We start from the raw sequence: 20,618 nt of genomic DNA, 5'->3' as shown, positions 1-20,618 counted from the left end.
AGATAGAAACTCTGCGTTCACGGCAGAGCGGCTCTTTGTGTAATGTGATCTTACTACATGGAACCATGTAAACTTGTTATGATCCACCAGCATATACAGTACACCAACAATGACATATTATGTTTTATTTTTTAAAGAGATGTATTTTATTGCAATAAAGTGATCAAAAATGTGCAAAAATTGAATTCTGATATTTACAATTTTGTTGTTCGTCTTTTATGGAGACTGATATTGCCATGAGAGGCCTTCTGTGTATTACAGCCACAAATACTGTGCCATGCAATCATTGCAATAATTATTTTCTTATTTTATGTCTCAAATGGTAAAACTTTGGGTTTAATAACAGATTAAAACATTTGATTAAAAGCTTCTGATGACTTACCAAATAGTGGATTTGATACTCAGCGTACTCTGGTATGAGATTCTGGTCTATGGTAACATCACAGGCTTCATAGGCCCCTGCTGTTTCGGGAGACACATGAACTTTGAGCTATTAGCTGTGATCAGACACCCATTTAATCAAAATATTTCACATGAAAATAAGTATAATATATTTCTAATTCTACAATAGAATGCAATATGTATTCTAGTAATCATTACTATATTTATAACTATAATAATACTTATACCCAAGACCCTCTGGTTGCTGGCAAACCTGAATGGACAAGTACACTGCTTGCCTATCCTATTTGGACTAAAATAGCTCCTTACTTATAGAATTTGTATATTTCCTTATCATTGCTCGGGCCTCTTTGGCTATGCTGTTTTTCTGCATTTGTAAACATGCCTTTATATATATACAACTAAAGAATATTTTAAATAAATATGAATTAGTAGTAAAGTCATATATTAAAAAAAGAGTAAACATTTAAATAACAAAACTAAGGGTACCCTAAAATTTGGACCTTAAATGCCATTACATTAGAAGAGAAAACGATATTAAATAATTAAATAATTAATTAAATAAATAAAAAAATAGTTAACGATTACACTATAAAATAATGTAAAATAAAAAAGGACATTTTAAAATACATTACAGAGTGTACTTTTGTGAAAGTGAAGCTCTGCGAGTAAACATTACACTAGTGCTTTTGCGTACTGAAGAGCATTTGCTTCAAAATAAAAGTCTCCAGGAGCATTACGTGCACATAACTTCCATTAACCGGCTATTTTCACTCGTTTAATATAACAGGCTTAATACTTTATTACATATTTAATACTTATTTATGACATATTTTTATGAAATTACATTTGGTGAGTCGAGAGTTTATTATTTCGTCCCCACACTCTTATTTTGGCAGAGGGCGGTGTGACGTCTCTTCTCTGGTTTTACGACTGGCTTGACGTTTGGCGCGCTGGCTTGAAAGCAGCTCGTTGAGAGCAGTGGTTTATTTCTGCTTTTTAAAAACTAGAGGAAATAAAAATACAGAAATACAGGACGGTAGTTGCCGCATGGTGCTACTCCACAGTGTAACCTGAGCTGAACTAGCTAGCTTAAGTTCCTCACTGCCAGGAGGACACTCGCATGTTTGTTGTCAAGCAAGGTTTTGCTCGAGGGAGCAGAAGTGGACCCAGAAGCGCTGGGCTAATCTCAGCCAGTCCTCAGGATGGATCGATACAACGACGTAAAAGTCCTCCTAAAGAAGTGGGAGCACTCTTTTATGCAGACAAACGACCGGAAACCCAACAAGGTAGCTAGCTAGTTAGCTAGTTAGCTGCACGTGTCTTCTGCAGTTCAGTCTCTCTGGCTGTGCCATCTAGCATAGCTACACCAGGCTGGAGCCAGCTGACTGTCCTGTAGCTGCTTCTTCTTTGCTGGCTTGTGTAGTGTGGCTCTGTTTGTGTGTGTTTTAATATTATATTTATATATAAGTCCTTAATAAAACATCGCCTGAATGTGTGCAAATGTTGATATTTATGCAAGAGTTGAATTGTGCAGCGAGATGAAGGACTAGTCAGGATCTATCTATGTGACGTTAAGCAAACGTTAAGACCATGTTGTATGTTAAGCAATGTTGTACAGTGCTTTTATAATATTACATTTTCCCATACATTCAGTATTAAAATGAAATAACGTAGCTAGTTTGTTGAGCATCTCTGTGATGCTGCCATATGGTAGGATATCAGAATCCTAATTGTGGTCCTGTGTCAGTCCTGCATGGGGATTCACATACATGGACAACAGTCAAATCCATAGTACTCTGTAAAGCGTATTAAAAATTAAACCTGAATATATTAAAAATATATTAAATATATTAAAAACAGTCATAACAGAAGGGGAATATCCACCCTGGGCTTGGACGACACTGGCGGGACGCCGTGGCATGGACTGTAGATGCCTCCCGTGGGTCACCACTGTTCCGCCATTGGGAGGCACTCAATATGTGAGAAGTCCGTTCTTACTACACCTTACGTCTTCACTACGGTGGCTCTGGAACATCCTATGAAGTTAGAGGTTTTCTGAGATGCTATGCGTAGTGACAAAGTTTGCTGCACGTAGCAATAGGCGAGCACACCAGTCAGTTGTAGCAAAGTACAAACCGATCGTAATGGGAATGATATTAGGGTACCGGGCAAAGGGTGGTAGCGTCTCAGAAGCTGCTAACTGTGCAGGATGTTCTAGTGCATGCTGTTGTAGTGAAGGTGTACCAATAGTAGACCTCTCGCACATTGAGTGCCGCCCAACTGCGTAACAGAGGTGCTCCACGGGCCATTGACGCCAGAGGGGAACGACGACTCCAGCAAGTGGTACAGAAACTCTGATGGCTGGGCTGTATGGCTACTTCTGTAGTCGAATGTATTGGGACACCTGCTCATTCATTGTTAAGAGTTTATGTTGCTTTTGTTGGAGTAGCTGTCTCTACTGGGAAAGGTTTGTACTAGATTCTACAGTACAGGATGGAGCACCATCATTCCAGAGAATGCAGTTCCACTGCTCCACAGCTCAATGCTGTGGGGATTTACACCCCTCTAGCTGATAAGTTCATATTTATCTGCTCCCAAGTCCAATTCTATTAGCAATACTGACAAGTTTAGTAGGTCTGTTCATGAAGCGGGGAAATCCAGAACTCCGATCTCTCCGACCCCCCCCCGATACAGACAGTTCATCCTCTGTATTTGCTTAACCAGAAACTTTGTGTTGCTGATAATAATAAACTGTTTCTTTTAGGATGATATTGATGCAGCTCCAGAAGAAACTAGACGTAAGTTGATCGTCGTTTTTCTTTTATGTAAAATCTGAATGCATGTTTAAATGTATGTATTATAAGCAGCAATGGACTCTGTGTGAATATATGCTCTGTTGCAGAACTTTATAAAGAATATCGTACACTTAAAGAGGCGAAGACTGGCCAAGAGAGTGAGGATCCTGTGAAAAAGCAGGAAAACCAGTCTGCAGAAAATGTATGCAACCTATTTTTATGCAGTGTTGTCTATGCACTGTTTGTCCAAATACTGACTGTTTTCTTCTGTTTCAAGGACTGCTGGGGGTCTCACCTTAACCGCAAAAACATGCCAGTAGCTTCACCCAAACTGACGTTAAAAGACAAGGAGACTTTGCAAGCCTCTGCACAGTACTTTGGCATGAAGCTAAAGTCTAATCTTGGAACTTTATCAAAGGTAAGTAAGAGGTAAATTGTATTAAATAAGGTCTATTTGACATATACTATATTTGTCAGCCTGTGGATTCATCTGTCTTCCAACACATCTTGAAATTTAGGAACGACCATTTTCCCTCAAGAAATCAGTCACCCCACGCCGGACACCAGGAAAGTCCTGGAAGGACAGTGAAGCTGCTAGCACAGCGTCAGTGGAAGCGGAAACGCTTTCATCCAAGCCAGCCAACACGTGTCCCGACCCTTTCACCACTCCAGTTCAGACAGTAAGCAGTGAGCTGGAGAATGAACCGTCCGACCCCTTTCCTACCTTTACCCCCTCCAAGTCTTCCAAGCTAAGCATGGCAACTCCGGACAAATGTACAGAGAGGGCCCAGTTCCTCAAGCAGTCCATGACCAAGAGGCTTTCTTCTGTGGACAGGGGCTGGCTGGACCGCTGTAAGGTCTTCACTGAAGTGGGTGATGTAGAAAAGCCAGTTGCAGGCAATTCGGACCCACCCCCAGATAAGATTGCAAAAAGTAGTGCTGGAACAGATGGTGTGGCTGTAGAGAAACCTGTTGTGAAAGCACCAATGGAGAACAGTGTTTCTGTTGGGTCTGCATCCTTGGAATGTCCTGATGCTATACCTCAGCTCTGTGTGGACAGGTTTCCTGTAGAGGACGGTAGAGAACTGGATGATGATCACAGTAATAGAGCAGAAGCTGGAACAACCATGCCAAATATCATCAAAGAAGGTCAGTCTGGGTCAGAGGAGACCAGTTCTGCACCCAAAGCCAGAAAATCAAAAAAAAAAAACAGATCCAAAAAAGGGCAATCCTCAGATGAGAAGGTCCAAACAGAGGATGTTGATTATGAGCCGCAAAATGTTAAGAAAAAAGGAAGGAAAAGGCAGAGAGAAGCCGATGAAGGACCGGAAGATCAAGGAGAAGAAAGCAAGGGAGTCCAAAAGAAACGCAGGACCAAGAAAGAGGACTCCACCACAGAGGATCCTCCTACAAAAAGAAGGAAAAGGAAAGGAAAGGGACCTGAGGATGGAGAGAGTGACCCTGAGGACTCTCTTGGTTCTAAGAAAACTGCAGCAGCTCAGAAACCAAAGATGCCCCAGGAGAACCTTCTAGGAGAGGTTGACGAAGAGGATGTGAGAGCTGTCTCATCCAGGATGAAGAACACCGTCATGAGGTGAGTTGTATACAATGTACTGAACAAACTGTGAACATTTCATTTTTGGACACTGTAAAAACTCTTCCAATGGCTGGGCTGTACAGCTATTTTTGTGACCATTATATGGATATTCTGAAATAAATGGTTAAAAAAGGGGGTTTATCCAGCTTTTTGTTGGTGTAACTGTCTATACTGTCCATGGAAAGCTTTCTGCTAGATTTTTGAGCATTCCTCAACTCCTCCCAAGGTATAAGACGGGGCACCATTATTATAGATAGCACAGTTCCACCCCTAGTCTATGCCTGGCCCTAGCCCATTAGGCATAGTGCCATATATTTGTGTTGATCTGCTCAGAGGAATCCTGTTCCGTTGGCAGTACTTCTCTACAGGCACTAAACAAGCTGTTGGCATTTGCGCATATCTGTCAGCAATGGATGCAACTTAGAGTAGCTGAATGAAGTCACTAGAAATCATTAGGGTTGATTGTTGCCTTGATTGGTAAAAATGCCCACAGAAACCCTCAGGGTCAGCATGCTCATAACACTCAATGATCACACAAATCTTCTGTGAGATCAGTCTTGCACTGTTCAAACATGTTAATTGAGTTTCCTTACCTCTCTTAATGGTACAAGACCTACCAAAAACACAGATGGAAACTTTGTGAAGATCAACCTAAAGAAGAAGTCTCATGTCAAAGGATTTGCTTTGAGAGGTGCCGCCCTTCGCAAGCAGGTGAGTACAGTGATGAACACAGTACTCAGGCGCAGTTCTTGGTTTTAGGCTGCCCATAGGCTTAATGAGATGCTCCCTATGTTTGTGCTGTGATTCTAGATGTACATGCAGAAGTTCCAGCTGAAGGGGGAGAGGTTTGGAGGAGGTGGTAGCCGGGGTAGAGGCAGGTTTGGGGGCTTCAGCCGGCAAGGTGACAGCTGCTATAAGTGTGGTGGCACCGGACACTGGGCCCGAGACTGTCGGGGAAGAGGTAAGAAGATGAGTGTGCTTGAACTTTGACAAAGGGAATCATTGTGTTCTACTGCTTCTCTACATTGGAGGTGGGAGAACTGTGGGGAGGGCACCTGCCTAATTTTGTGTGGGTCCCCCTCGTGCTTCAAAATAGCTTTGACCAGCCGAGGCCAGGACTCCCTTTAAGATGTCCTGTGGTATTTGGTGCCAAGGCGGTTTCTGGCACAGCAGATCCTTTAAGCCTCCATTGATCATGTCAGTGAGCCTTAGGTGCCCATGACCCTGCCTCTGGTTCACTGGTCGTCGTTTCTTGGTTCAGTTTTGGTAAATACTGACCACTGTATACCAGGAACACCCTGCATGACTCTCTGATATTCTGACCCAGTCATCTAGCCATCACAATTTGACTTTGGTCAAAAAGGCTCAGATCCTTATGCTTGATCATTTTTCTGGCTTTCAACACATGGCCTTCAAGAACTGGCTGGTCAGTTGCTGCCTGTTCTAACTATTGGTTAAAATGGATTCTAAATAATTGATTCTGCCTCTCTTCAAGCCCCAGGTCCTGCTGTGGACACCGCAGGCCAGCAGGACACCACTCCAGAAGAGGAGGAGCCATTTGAGCTGCCCACGTTGGAGGAAGTAGCAAGAGCAACTGGAACTCTACGCTCTGAGCCTGTTTGTGAGTACTGACTGTAATTGATGATGAAGTGATTGAATGTTATTGTACAGCTGGACTAACAGATCTTGGGTTATATGCAAACTGTCTCCAGTAGTTGCCCCCAGTGTGGCAGAAGAGGCAGAAGAGAAGGAAGACAGGGGGGAGGAGATCCTGCTTAATGTCATTAGACCAGACTATGAACGCCCTGCGCCTCCTCCACCAATGGAGCCCCTCTATAGTCCCAAAGATGATGGCAAAACACAGGGTAGATTCCTAAAGTTCTTTTGAAAGATTGTTATACAAAATGGTTTTAAGAAGATTAAAATATTGTTTTGGTCTTTTCCAGAGGTTCCAGCAGAGGTGTATCAGGCTCTCCGTGACTTTGGCTATAAGTCATTCAGGCCGGGCCAAGAAATGGCCATTATGAGAATCCTTTCAGGTATGTGTGAGAGGTACAGGAGTCAAGGTATTCGTATTTATCCCAACCCGCCACCGCGTTTGGATGTTGTGGTTTGGCTCCCTCAGTTCGCCGTTGTGCGAAGCATGATTAACGTAATGTAGAAACAGTTCTTCAGTGTGAGTTTTACCTGGAAACCCTAAAGTTTAAGGTGTAAGAAGTATTTCAGCCTCCTCATCGTATCACAACAAAAGTTGTAAAATGGTGAAGTGGGTCCTTTAAAGCAGCAGTCCTTAAGTTTTTTTTTTTTTTTCCCCATTTCAATTAAAAGCAGTAGTCTTTCTGAGTGGGGAGGGGCAAACATATTGTAATAAACATTGTCAGTGTGCTGCGTGACCATCCCTGCACAGTCTAATGTATTCATTCTGAAAACAGAGTGGAGTGGTCTGGTAGGCTTTTGTGGGACTTTCCTGGCCATGTCAGGATTTTACAGGCGTACATCACACATACAGCCTCTAAAAGAGGCTCCGTTTTCTCCATTTGCTGGTTCCCTGAGCAAACACAGCACTGCTAAAGGCCCTGATACCGCTATTGCGAGAGCTACTGCAGACATGGAGATATCAGAACGACAAGCTTAGTCTTCATCTGCTCACTTACCCTCTGTCAAACCAAAGAAGTTCATCAAACGTAATCTTTCAGTGTTTAGATTCATCCTCAAAGGAGACCACAGTGCACAAGGACTCTTCTGCATTCTCACCAGAGATGTCTTTAAATCCCCAACCCCCAAAACATACAGACTGTCCCTTTAATTAGTACACGAAAGAAGCATGAGATGGAGATCATTTAGGAAACTGGCAATTTAGGCCTACATGTTAACATATCAGTTTCATTGCAAATTGTAAAACTTGGACAGGATTCCTGTCTGGCATTAGCTTAGCTGCTTATGATCGCTCCTCATGCCTTGCTTTGTTGGTTGCCTTGTTCAGGTTTGTCTACCCTTGTGGTCCTCTCCACTGGCATGGGGAAATCTCTGTGCTACCAGCTACCTGCCTACCTCTATGCCCAAAGATCAAATTGCATAACCCTGGTTGTGTCACCTTTGGTATCATTAATGGATGACCAGGTAACAATGCACTGCATACAGTATCAGGGTGATGGTCAGTAAATAATGCGTAATTATTACTCACTGGTGCTCTCCAACCTTTCCTCAGCTGTCTGGGCTTCCACCTAAGCTAAAGGCAGCTTGCATCCACTCCAACATGTCACAGAAACAAAGAGAGACGGCCATTGAAAAGGTCAGCATTATTAATATGCAGGTATTATGGCAGGTTAGTGCCTCACCCTGTGTTGCATGTTAATTTTGTGCTTTGTGCTTATTTCTGTATGAGCAGGTGAAAGCAGGTCAAGTGCACGTCTTGCTGCTGTCTCCAGAGGCTCTGGTCGGTGGAGGGCACTCTGGCTCAGGCTGTCTTCCCCCTGCAGACCAGCTCCCCCCAGTGGCCTTTGCCTGTATTGACGAGGCACATTGTGTGTCTGAGTGGTCACACAACTTCCGGCCCTGCTATCTCAGACTGTGCAAGGTGACGCCTGTTACCCTTTAACTGTAATGTACTAGACTGTAATGTGATGGTGTTGGATTGATCTCTATGTGAAAGTCTGATCTCAGTCAGCAGCAATGCTTTATTGACAGTTATTAGTTTTTCGTTGTGGTTATTTGTTGTCCTCTTTGTAGTTCTAGAATTAGCCTCTTTTCGCCTCAATCTTCAATGGTCAGGACCCCACAGGACAACCACTGAGCAGGTAGTATTTGGGTGGTAGGTCTTTCGCAGCACTACAGTAACACTAACATAGTGGTGTGTTAGTAGTGTGTGTTGTGCTGGTAAGAGAGGATCAGACACAGCAGTGCTGCTGGAGTGTTTAACCCCCTCAGTGTCACTGCTGGACTGAGAATAGTCCACCAACCAGAAATATCCAGCCATCAGCTTCCTGTGGGCAGCGTCCTGTGACCACTGAGGAAAGACTGCACATCTACAAGGTGGACCAACTAGACCACTGCTGTTTTATCCACTCATACCAGCATAAAGCAAACTAACACACACGCCACCACCATGTCAGAGTCACTGCAGTGCTGAGAATGACTCGCCACCCAAAAACTACCTCTGTAATTGTAGAACTACACAGTGCTCTTATATGGGAAGTGGAGCTAATAAGAGTACAAGGAATGTAGCGAAAGGAGGTAGTGTTAATGTTATGGCTGTTCGAGGGATATTTCTATTTAATACAATTACATGAAAAGCAAAAAAGTAATGTACTTTATGGTGTTAAAATAAGTGTATGTGTTCTATAGGTACTAAGGGATCGACTGGGAGTGCGCTGCTTGCTGGGTCTGACAGCCACTGCCACTCTGTCCACTGCCCTGGACATTGCTCAACACCTGGACATCACTGACCAGGAAGGCATTGCCGTTCGTTCAGCCGCTGTGCCTCCTAACCTTCAGCTCTCTGTGTCGATGGACAGAGACAAAGACCAGGTACGTTGAGACAAAAATTCCTTAAAAAAAAAAAATACATTTCTGTTGTACATTTGATCATATTTGCTGATGAAGTTGATCCCAGGTGCATTTACATGAATTCTCTCAAATTCATAAGTTTTATTAAGAAGTGAAAAGTGACATCTGGTGTCCTTTGTTTTCCAGGCTCTGGTGTCCTTACTGAAGGGCGAGCGATTTGGGGCACTAGACTCCATTATAGTGTACTGTACCAGACGAGAAGAAACAAACCGCATAGCTGCACTACTCCGTACCTGCCTGCAGGGGGTGATGCTGAGAGAGTCTTCACAGCCAGTGAAGGAGAAGGAGGATGACAATCCTGTGGGCAAGAAAAAGAAGGCTTTGGGTAAAAGCCAAGGCCAGAGAGCGATGCCTTGTTCATGGTTTCGTAATTTAGCATGATTTAGTGCAATATGCACAAAAATAGTTATGGTTTAGATGAAAGTAATCATTAAAATAATCACTTCAGTACTGAATAGCTATTATGATCTCTGCAGCATTGTGACCAATAATACCATTGTATGTCCCCCCCCCTGCTGGAAACTCAGCCAGGAAGAAGATTCGAAAGCCTCTGAAGTGGATCGCTGAGCAATACCATGCGGGCATGTCTGCATCGGAACGTCGCCGCGTGCAGAACAACTTCATGTGTGGTGAGCTGCGGGTGGTAGTGGCCACCGTGGCCTTCGGCATGGGTCTGGACAAATCAGACGTGCGTGGGATTGTCCACTACAACATGCCCAAGAGCTTCGAGAGTTACGTGCAGGAGATTGGCAGAGCTGGCCGTGATGGAGAACCTGCTCACTGCCACTTATTCCTGGACCCAGAGGTGAGCTCTTGCCAATAAGGAGAATAGCATTGGGGTTTAAATATTTTGCTAGTCCCCTTCCTGAGATGGGTGTCTCTGATAAGTAATCTGATGCTGATCTATGGCGTGTAATATCATGGGGGTGGATGATAATAATTTTATAATAATATTATAATAATTTTTTAACTATTTTAACAATATTTTAAAATTGCTCATTGTAATGAAACTTGCACTTGGTGTTATTTATCACTGCTGATATGCACAATAAACACCATAACAAAATAGATCACAATCCGATAAAATATTGTTATATTGCCCACCTCTATGATAACAGTGACGTTGACTACAATCATTTTGTGAGAACTCGACCTAGATAGTTGGTTAGAGGTCTGGCTAGAGATTACATCATTCTTCCTCACGGTTCTTGCTTGAGAATTGTTAAAACAATGAGTAATAATTAGTACATGAATAATAGTAGTACATTATTTAAAATATTCCCAAATAGTCCCAAAAGTGTAGATGAGTAAAATTGTGAATGAAAAATCTTCCCACAGCTATCTATATCTATATCCCATCTCAATGTACAAGTATCAAAACATATCACAAAAAAAATGTAATGTAATTTATTGATGTATTATTTATTTATTTTTTAATCTATGTAAGAATGAATTCCTTGTGTATTAAAATCAGACGTCACATTTGGGCTTATTAAGGGTGTAAAATTGCTGAGGTTGTGTGTTTATTCTGTCAGTAAGTTGGCAATGTTAACAGGTTTGGTAATGTGTACAGGGTGGGGATCTTCACGAGCTGCGCAGGCACATCTATGCGGACACCTTAGACTTCTTCACTGTCAAGAGGCTGGTGCAGAAGGTTTTTCCTCCCTGCAAGTGCAGACAGATCCATCAGAAGCACCAGGACTTAGCAAAAGTAACTCTGCAATTCACATACAGTCATATTCTAGAACTGTCAATGTCTCTCATTTGTAGGGCTGTGTACATAACCCGAGTAAAAGAAAAGTTGGAACAGTGGGATGTGAACACTGCCATCTAGCTTTCGGGTTTTAACACAGCACAAAATGAACAACTGTCTGCCACCAATGTTTAAATTATATTTATTATCATTATTATTTATAATATTTCTAGAATCATTTTTATTAAAAACACGTCTACTAATTTCACTTGAGGGGCCAAAGAACAGGTGTAGATATAGTGATGCCTTCTTAAATGCTTTCTCAAGTTTAGGTAGTTGGTTAGCTAATTTTTGCACCGGTTGATTTGAGTATATGAAGTTGAAAGGTTCTGCTCCTCCTCAAGGCTGCAGAGGTGGATGATGCTGAGCTGATGGAGCTGTGTGAGGAGTCTGAAGTGAACCAGCAGGAGCAGCACCCAAAAATTCAAGCTTCACATCCAGAGCAGTCCGCCTCAAACATGACCCCAGAAGAGTCCGAGAGCAAACAGGAGGTTGGGAACAAGCCAACAAACCCACCAATGCTGCAGCTTACAGATGGGGAGTGTGAAGGATCCATTACTCATCAGGAGGGGGAAGAGAACCTGCAGGAAGGTAGAGAAACCCAAAGAGACGAGCTGGACGGAAGTGGTTGTGAAATGGATGAGAGTGAGGGGGAGAGGTTGGTCCAGCGAGTGTGTCACACCCACGAGAGAGCCGTTCCAATGCAAGACACTGTGGAGGCACTGGATATAACGGAGGAGGGTGAGAGAAGATGCTGTTTCACATTCTGAACGTATAAAAATAATAAGGTACCAGGGCTTCAAGCTTTAGGTATAATCCAATTACCCAAGACACACTATATAGCCAAATGTGTGTGGACACCTCTTCTAATGAATGCATTCCTCTATTTTAAGTTGCTCCCATTGCTGACATAAATTTTCCTGTAAAGAAGTACTGCCAATAGAATAGGACTCTCAGGAGCAGATAAACATGACCCTTTTGGCACTGTTCCTAATGCCAGGCGTGGGCTAAAAGACTTTAAGCAAAAAAATGAAGGTAGATTCGGGTCTTAAGTGGCTGTGAGTGCATGCTAATATGTGTCTGCTCAGGTCTGGAGACTCTGCTGTGTTACCTGGAGCTCCACCCTCAGAGGTGGGTGGAATTGCTGCACCCCACTCTCTCTGTGTGCCGGCTGGTTTGCTATGGAGGTCCCCAGCAGCTCCGCAAGCTGACCAAAATGTATGTGAACCAAACGAACAGCTATATGGGTGAAAATATATAATTATAATATAATGTATAATATAATGAATTGTAGAATACAAACAGCTCTGGCCAGGTGGTCAGATTAGGTGCTACGCTAGTGTGCTATATACACTGTAACACTGCCCCATTGTCCTTGTACTATGTCAGATGTCCTCCAGTAGCAGTGGTGTTGGCACGGAAGCGTCTGGCAGGAGAGAAGGTGGAGGCATGCGACTCTCTGGATTTTGATGTGGTGGAGCTGGCCGACACTATGGGATGGCAGCTTCCCCTAGTGAAGAGGGGCCTTAGACAGCTGCAGTGGAACGCTGGAGGTAGGGTGGAGGAAATGGCAATTTCAAGGAAATCCAATCAAGAACATTTTGAAGTGAATGATCTGATAAACAGTATAGTGGGAGTGCTTCATTTAGCAATCTGTTTTTAGCTACACGCACAGCTTGTCTAGTCCCTATAGATAATTATAGCTAGTAGAATAGGACTCCCGGAGCAGATAAACATAAACATATTGGCACCATGCCTAATGGCAGGTGTGTGCTAAAGGGGTGTAGAGCCCCCCTGCATTGAGCTGTGGAGCAGTAGAACTGTTACTCCCACTAAAGCAGGATCAACTATTTTAGTTTAAAGTATTTGGAAGAAACAATGCATGAGCAGGTGTCCCAATACTTCTATCTATGTAGTGTAAGTAGGATATACCCTTTACTATCAGATGATCCCCGCCCCCCTTTAGTGTTTAGAATGACGGATTTTGTGTTTTTACTGCTGTGTGTATGTGATGTGAATTCTGTGGTGTGGTCAGGTTCTTACGGAGGCACAGGCCGCAGCGGCATCCATGTGGAATTCTCCGCTCTGTCCTTCTACTTCCGTTCCTATGGGGACCTGACAGCTGACGAACTGGACCAGGTGTGTGCGTTCCTGCACGGCCGGGTGCAGGCGCAGGAGCGGACTCAATTGTACCAGCTTAAAGCCTGCTTTAAAGCTTTCCGCAGGTCAGACCTACTCACTATATTGACAGATTCATTCACACAATCACTGGTACGTTCATTCATACACTTGATTAAAGGGCTCAGAGTGGCTCAGCGGTCTAATGCATTCCAAAAAAAAAACTGGGTTCGAATCTCAATCTCTTTGCCATCAGTGGTTGAAGTCAGAGCACAATTGGCCTTGCTCTCTCCGGGTGGGTAGATGGCGCTCTTTCCTCTCATCACTCTTAAGCTGGGGGACTCAACGCTTTCTTCTGAGCGTCTGCCGCCCGGCAGTTCCACGTCTGTGGCAGTTAGAAAAGACACAGTGGCTGGATTCACTTGTATCTGAGGGGACGTTTTAAAAGTCCTTACCCTCCTAGGATCAGTAGCTTTGGTAGTGCTGGAGGCGGGAGGCAATCACCTGATTAAATTCAGCAGCTAATTAGCTAGAATTCCATTAACTGAAATCATAAACAACCAAAAATAATTACTAATAAATACCAGATATGGAAGCATGGAGCACAGTCTCATATCACAGCATCTCATTGCCCTCTCTTATTTTTGATTCCATAGCGTAGCGTATCGGAACTGCAGCTTCTGCATGGACGAGCTGGATGAGGACAGGAGCCTGAAGCTGAAGGGGCTGCTGGCTGACTATTTTGATAAGAGGAGAGACCTGGACATGAGCAAAAAATACACAGAGGAGGAGGACGATGAGGATGAGACTCTAAACAAATGCAAGGTTTGTGTTTATATACAGTTCTAGCAAAAGCCTTTAACTGGTGTAGAACTTTCACATTATGTGGAGGTTCTTCGCATTCACAAGCATTCATTTACTATTTACATGTGTAAGTGGTTCTTCTATAGCATTGCTTGAAAGTACCTTGTCACCTCGTGTGTTGAGTAAAGCAGAATCCTGTTCAAGCTGCTGGGTTGCCTTTTTTTCCCCTCTCAGCTGAAGGATTGGGAGGAGCAGATCCGGGCTGATGTCAGAGGCTTCCTGGCCAGCCGAAGTGATGAGAAGTTCTCTGGCCGTGCTGTGGCGAGGATATTCCATGGGATCGGTGCGTCTGCTGATCTTTTGTGTCTTGGTTATTTTCCCGCTGTCCCTTTACTTCGTCATGATCATTTACCGACTTTATCTTCTCGTCTGTTTTTAGGAAGTCCATGTTATCCAGCCCAGACGTACGGTCGGGATCGGCGATACTGGAGAAAGTATATTAACTTTGATTTCAATGAAATCATTCGCTTAGCCACTCAGGAAATTATTAGAACAAGGTAACTGAACAGTGATTCAGTTATAAGAGAACCTTTTATATGTAGCATTTTTTTTGTCTGCCTCATTTCTTTGTTTGTCTGCCTACTGTGTGTTTCATTTTACAATAAAGATTATTTTCCTAGTTGCTGTGTAATCATTCATCACTCAGTTTTACTATTGAGTTTGTACACTCTTAAAAATATAGTTTCTACAAAGAGTTCTATGAGAGATGCCATAGGAAAATAAAAAATACCTTCCACGGTTCCACAAAGAACCATGTTCGTAAGGAGGTACGAGTGTGAATAACCTTTCAAAGGTGTAAAGTAGTTGATGTGAAGGTTCTAGCATATTGGGTAGCTTTTACTGCTGTCCACCATGTGGCACACTGGGCTTTGATTAATTCCATGCCTGAGAATGTTCTCCCTGTTATACCAATAGGACTCTTTAACAGTACATTTATCTATCACTGTAGCATGATTAATCTGTAAGTTGCTTTAGATAAGACTGTATGCCTAACTGTCTCTTTACCTTCTCTGAGTAAATGGTCACCCAGCCCAAACTGCTGAAAGACTGCCTGCTGAGGTCCCCTCTACCTGCGTCAGACCAGCTGCCATCTACCAGTACAACCAACCAGCAGGTCCCTCCCCCACCACCACCCATGCCACCCTCCTACCACTGCTACCTGCCTAATGACCATGTTAAGACCTAAATGGACTCTTAACTGTCTGCCACTATTAATATCAGCACTATTAACTTTCATTACTCTGACCATCACTGCCATGACTATATTAAGTTATACTACACCATGATTAATATATTATGATTCTGATCAGAGCAGTTCAACAGTATAGATGGTTTGGTAACCTTTATCAACAATTTATAAATAGTTCTGACCAGAGGAGGATGGAAAGGTCCCCCTTGTGAGTCTTTCTCCAGCTTGTGGTTTGTCGTTGGCTGCTCACTGGGGGTCTTGGATCCTTCATGTCTCCTTACTTTATTTATTTTTTATCTGTCTTTTACTAATTACTAATTATGTAAAGCTGTCGTGTGATAACAATAGTAAAAAGCTCTATACACATAAATTTGACTTGACTAATACTGTTAATACCGTTAGCTTTAAACGACTTATGGGCATTTTTCACTCAACCAACTTAATTCTAAACCTAATTCTTAAAATGCATATTCTTTGGCATATTTAAATATGTTTGTGTTTATAAATGGATTTGTTGTGTACAACAAGAAAGCCAGGTTTTGTCCTGCCTTGTGTGCAGGCTTGAGACACCCATTTCTTTTGCCTCGAAAAACTCCTCAATCACCAAGTGTGAATAACGTAGGGCTTTGTTCTGCTGAATCACAGTCTAATTTCCTATGAATTGTTTGCTTTTCCAGCCATTTGTGCTGGTTTTATCCAGCCTAATAGCTGTTTGTGTTTGGCTATTTCACTGTTTGGTATATATTTCAGCCTCATTAACTTATTAAATTCACGAGTTTGAGCTGAATGACGTGCAGCGACACTCCAAAAATGAACCTTGCAGCAGAAGTCAACAGTCTGATGTATACCCTGCTTAAGCAGTTGTTCAAACGTGGTGTGTGTTCTCTTTACCTTGATGTTTACCGCATCATTTCCCAACTCTAAGAGCATACACTAGAGAGCAGTGTTTCATGTGATATCTGCGTCCAGATGCACACTCCAGTTCTTTATTAGTGAGGCGAGTAACTTTTGACCACACTGCCTATAACCCTTAGTATTCTGCTAAGATTAGCTTTGCCTCCTGTGTGTTTGAGATCCGAATTCTCTTTGAGGTCTCACATTTTGAAAGAAAGTCGTTATTATCATCTAATTTATGTACCCTGATCAGCCATAACATTATAACCATTAACAGGTTGAGTGAATAACTGATTATCTGGTTTTAGTGGCACCTGTCAAAATGTGGAGTGCTGTATTAGGCCGCAGGTAAGCTCTGGAAGGTCATGTGTTGGAAGCAGGAAAATGGACAAGCGAATGAATCTGAGCCACTCTGACAAGAACCAAATTGCAGATGGCTGAACGGCTAGGCAAGAACATCTGCATAACTTATGGGGTGTTCTCGGTATGCAGTGGTCAGTACCTACCAAAAGTAGTCCAAGAAAGGACAAATGGGGAACCTTTGACCGGATCATGGATTTCCAAGTCTCACTGCTATGATCCATGGAGGTTCCACCTCACTCACACACTTTTCACTGCACTTTTTTTACCATAGGCCACGATCAGAGGTCTCGTGGAGCTCATGCCTCGATGGGTCAGGGCTGTTTTGGTGGCACAAGGGGACCTACTCAATATTAGATGTTGGGTTTTATTAATTGCTTAAGATCTGCAAACTGGAGAGCGAGAGCCCAGCATATGCTCTCTCTTGATGTTATCTATAAGTTCATCCTTGTTTTTTTGTTCTGCCAACCCAGGTAATCAGAGGTGTCAAGTGGTGTTACTTTACTTAAGTAGAAATGTTGGTTATATATTCTTTACTGGAGTAATTATTCATTTTTCAGCTGACTTTTTACTTCTACTCCTTACATTTTCACCCAATTATCTGTACTTTCCACTCCTTACATTTTAAAAACAGCCTCATTTCGGTTTGTTTTCATTCCAGCTTCATTCCAACAAAACAAAAAAACCCTATCCAGATAAATTGCCCCATCCAGAAAGTGTGACATAGCAGACGTACGTGTAGCCTAGTATGAAGATGCCCGTGGCAGAGACCATTACAATACTTATAGGCAACTTTAAAAATGTGGGGTAGTGCACTATTGGCCCCTGTGGAGCGGCCTAAGCTATTGCCATTTGTTTTTTTTTTACATTACTTTTACTTTTCTACTTTAAGTTGTTTTGAAACCACTACTTTCACACTTTTACTGGAGTAAAAAGCTTAAATTGATACTTCAACTTCTATCTTTTTTAAACCCTAGTATCTCCACTTCTACCTGACTAATGAATGTGAATACTTTTGACACCTTTGCAGGTCATGAAGATAAGTCAAACCATCAATCATGCCTTCAAACAAAAAGAAGTTACACTGAGAATCTGAGGTCTGTCTAGAGCTCAGCAACACTGGTGAATACAAATGTTTCTTTTGTGCTCTGAAAACCAGGATAGGTTTCAGTAAATGATCCTGTAAATGAGTCTGCCAGCTTCTCTCTTCCGTGTTCCTCACTTTGTGGTCCAAGTCCAGGAATAACATTTCATAACTTTAAGCTAATCGGTTTTTCAAGTGTCTTCAGTTGCCCTCAGGGTGAGATATTAAAATGCTGAGATCATTTTCAGACATAGAAAACCAAGCGGCTGAGGAATGAGGAAACGGATTCAGATAAACAGAGTCATTTCTGTTGATTCAGTGCATCATTGTAACTCTATGCTGAGGGAGCTTAAGCATACAGTTAGTTTTAGTGTTATCTCTGCATAGCTTTGCCTTCGGAGTTTTGGAGATTCCCACAAACCAACCGTTGATTATAGATTAACTCTAAAGTAAGCACAGTTTTTGCACAGTCTTTGCACACTCTTGCAGACCACAGGTAAAGAAACATGACTGCAGGTTTTTGAAAGCAGGCCCGGTGAATTCCATCTTCTCAGCTTACTGATGTTCCAGACTGTTTTCATACCGGACTGGTCTAGAATCCAACTCTTCCTTTTTGTGTATGAGGAAACACGGCCCTTTGTGCTTTGCCATAATGACAGCTATCATAACAAGCATCTTGTGAGCAGCAGAAAGCTGGCAGCGCTGCAGAAAGTCTGGCATAATGGCTCAGTGTCCTTGATGAGGATTTTTTTTTATAAAGGCCTTATCCATTGCTGTATTGTATGCTTTCCCTTGAGGCGCAGGGATGATGTTTGTGTGACCTTCAGCATGAGAATAGCCGCAATTCATTTTTATTTGATCACTTTCCCACCTCTCTCTGACCTCTTACATTTGGACAGGGCCTAGTTTTCCAAAAGCATCCAGGACCTCGTGGTCTGAGATGCATTTGAGCCATTATAACCACTAAAAGGTAAAGTGAATAACTGATTATCTGGTTTCAGTAGCACATGTCAAGATGTGGAGGGCTGTATTAGGCATCAAGTGAACAGTCAGGACTTGAAGGGGATGTGTTGGAAGCAGGAAAAACTCTGAAGCTCTGAAACTCTGAAGAATCTGAGCCACTCTGAGAAGAATCAGATTGTGATGGCAGGACGGCTGGACGGCCGGACGGCTGGGTCAGAACATCTGCAAAAATGTCAGGCAGGGCTTGTGGGCATTTCTCTGCATGCAGTGGTTAGTACCTGCCAAAAGTGGTCCAAAAAAGGACAATCAACTGGCGATGGATTTCCAGGTCTCATTAATATGATCCATGGAGTCCCCACCTCAGATCTTACAGGACTTAAAGGATCTTCTGCTAACATCTTGGAGACAAATAGAATATTTGTTAAGAATACTTCATGCGTCTTGAGTATCAGGATTATATCTGGATAATCTGATTACTCAAGACACACTCTGGGAGGCATTTTAGCCACATGTTAAGTGTAAGCGCATTCATCTCTACAAGACGACCAACATTCAAAACTCCTCCCAGTACGACCAAAACACCAGTAAGAATTGCTGTACAACAAGCAAATTTGCATATTCCATCCCACCTATCTCTGCAATGAGCACTCACACATACACACTAGTGAAACACACACAGTAAAAGTGAGCACACGTGCCAAGAGCAGTGGGTAGCCATTGCTCACTGGCTTGCTCAAGGGCCCAGTAGTGGCAGCTTGCTGAGCCCGGGTATTGAACCCAGAACCCTATCATCAATAGCATGGAGCACTAACCGCGCGCTGAGCCACCACTGCCCCATATTATTATTCAGTACTTTTACTATGAGGTACAGTGTCCATGCTGAAGTACCTCTTGAAGCTCTTTAAAGGTCTTTTGACTGACTTCAACACCTAAGCTTGCCCTGATGCACAAATACAAACCTGGCACCCATGTCATATCTCTGGGTGTGGGTGAACAGCCGCATCATAAGGGCAGTGTTGTTGATATTATACTACACAGGACTACAGAGTAAAAGTTATCACCAGTGATTAAAAAAACAATAAAGCTGATGCCTTTTTCAGTTGCATTTGTGCCACCCTGTTATAAAAGCCATCCTCTAAATCATACATGAATTTGAGTCATGACTCGTTATTCCAAAGGGCTCTATGAATAAAATAGGCCTCATGCCTTTCATTTTCCTACATGGGCACAAAAAGGGGTTGCCTGTCCTTTTGTTCGAAGTTAATAATAACAGAAATGTTGACCAGGGGTGCCAAACTTTTGCAGGCCTCTGTATCTAGCATTTCGTATTAGATGATTTCAGATCATATTGTATTCTAAGTGAAGGCAGAAGTGCTTTCAGACTGCTGATCATAAAGTAGCAAGCTATGCTAACCCAACATTCCAACAGGCTTTTCGATGCTATTTAGAGCTGTTTAGGACAAAGCTGACTAGCTGTCCAACACAATACATAAAGATCGGAGTGCTCTGGGCATCAAATCCTTGGAGGAAGAGGACCTCCGTCTGTGGATAAAGGCGGTAAATATAAAACATCCATCCAAACGTCCATATGTCTGCTCTTATCATTTGGTGGAAGGGAAACTCATCCTTCCTTAGGTAAGATGTTACCCTAAACTAGCCTAAAGCACTCACTAGCATCACGAGCCTCACAAGGCCTTGATGCATCCACTTCACCAGAGCTTCATCTTCTCTGAGTAAATGGTCACCAACCTGCTGGAAGACTGCCCCCCTTGGGTCCCCTCATATGCCAACTACCAGTCCGACCAGCAGACACACACCCCCCACCACCACCCATGCCAGACCAGTGGCAAACCCTCCTACAACTGCTACCTGCCAAATGGACTCTTAACTATCTGCCACTATTAATGTTACCACTAGTAACCATCATTACCATCATTACTCTAATCACTGCCATGACTATATTAAATTATATTACACCATGATTATTATATTATGATTATGAATAGAATATGTTGCACACCAGAGCAGTA

The 20,618-nt window shown here is 42.8% G+C and overlaps 1 protein-coding gene across 1 annotated transcript; it reads left to right on the top strand.

The window, feature by feature from the left end:
- The first annotated feature begins 1,545 nt into the window (after nt 1-1,545).
- recql4 (RecQ helicase-like 4) lies at nt 1,546-14,717 on the top strand. Its single transcript, XM_072674593.1, has 24 exons — nt 1,546-1,691; nt 3,170-3,203; nt 3,308-3,402; nt 3,478-3,618; nt 3,719-4,794; nt 5,409-5,508; nt 5,608-5,758; nt 6,293-6,418; nt 6,510-6,662; nt 6,744-6,836; nt 7,781-7,917; nt 8,006-8,089; nt 8,186-8,374; nt 9,142-9,324; nt 9,490-9,688; nt 9,891-10,168; nt 10,937-11,074; nt 11,461-11,857; nt 12,205-12,334; nt 12,506-12,669; nt 13,152-13,341; nt 13,891-14,059; nt 14,273-14,381; nt 14,478-14,717. Exons 1-24 carry the CDS (start codon nt 1,608-1,610, stop codon nt 14,597-14,599), a joined length of 4,542 nt encoding a protein of 1,513 aa, XP_072530694.1. The 5' UTR covers nt 1,546-1,607; the 3' UTR covers nt 14,600-14,717.
- The last annotated feature ends 5,901 nt before the right edge of the window (nt 14,718-20,618 follow it).

The sequence above is a fragment of the Salminus brasiliensis genome, chromosome 3 (genome assembly GCF_030463535.1).
Source record: "Salminus brasiliensis chromosome 3, fSalBra1.hap2, whole genome shotgun sequence".
Lineage (NCBI taxonomy): Eukaryota > Metazoa > Chordata > Actinopteri > Characiformes > Bryconidae > Salminus > Salminus brasiliensis.
This window is presented reverse-complemented; position numbering and strand designations above follow the sequence as displayed.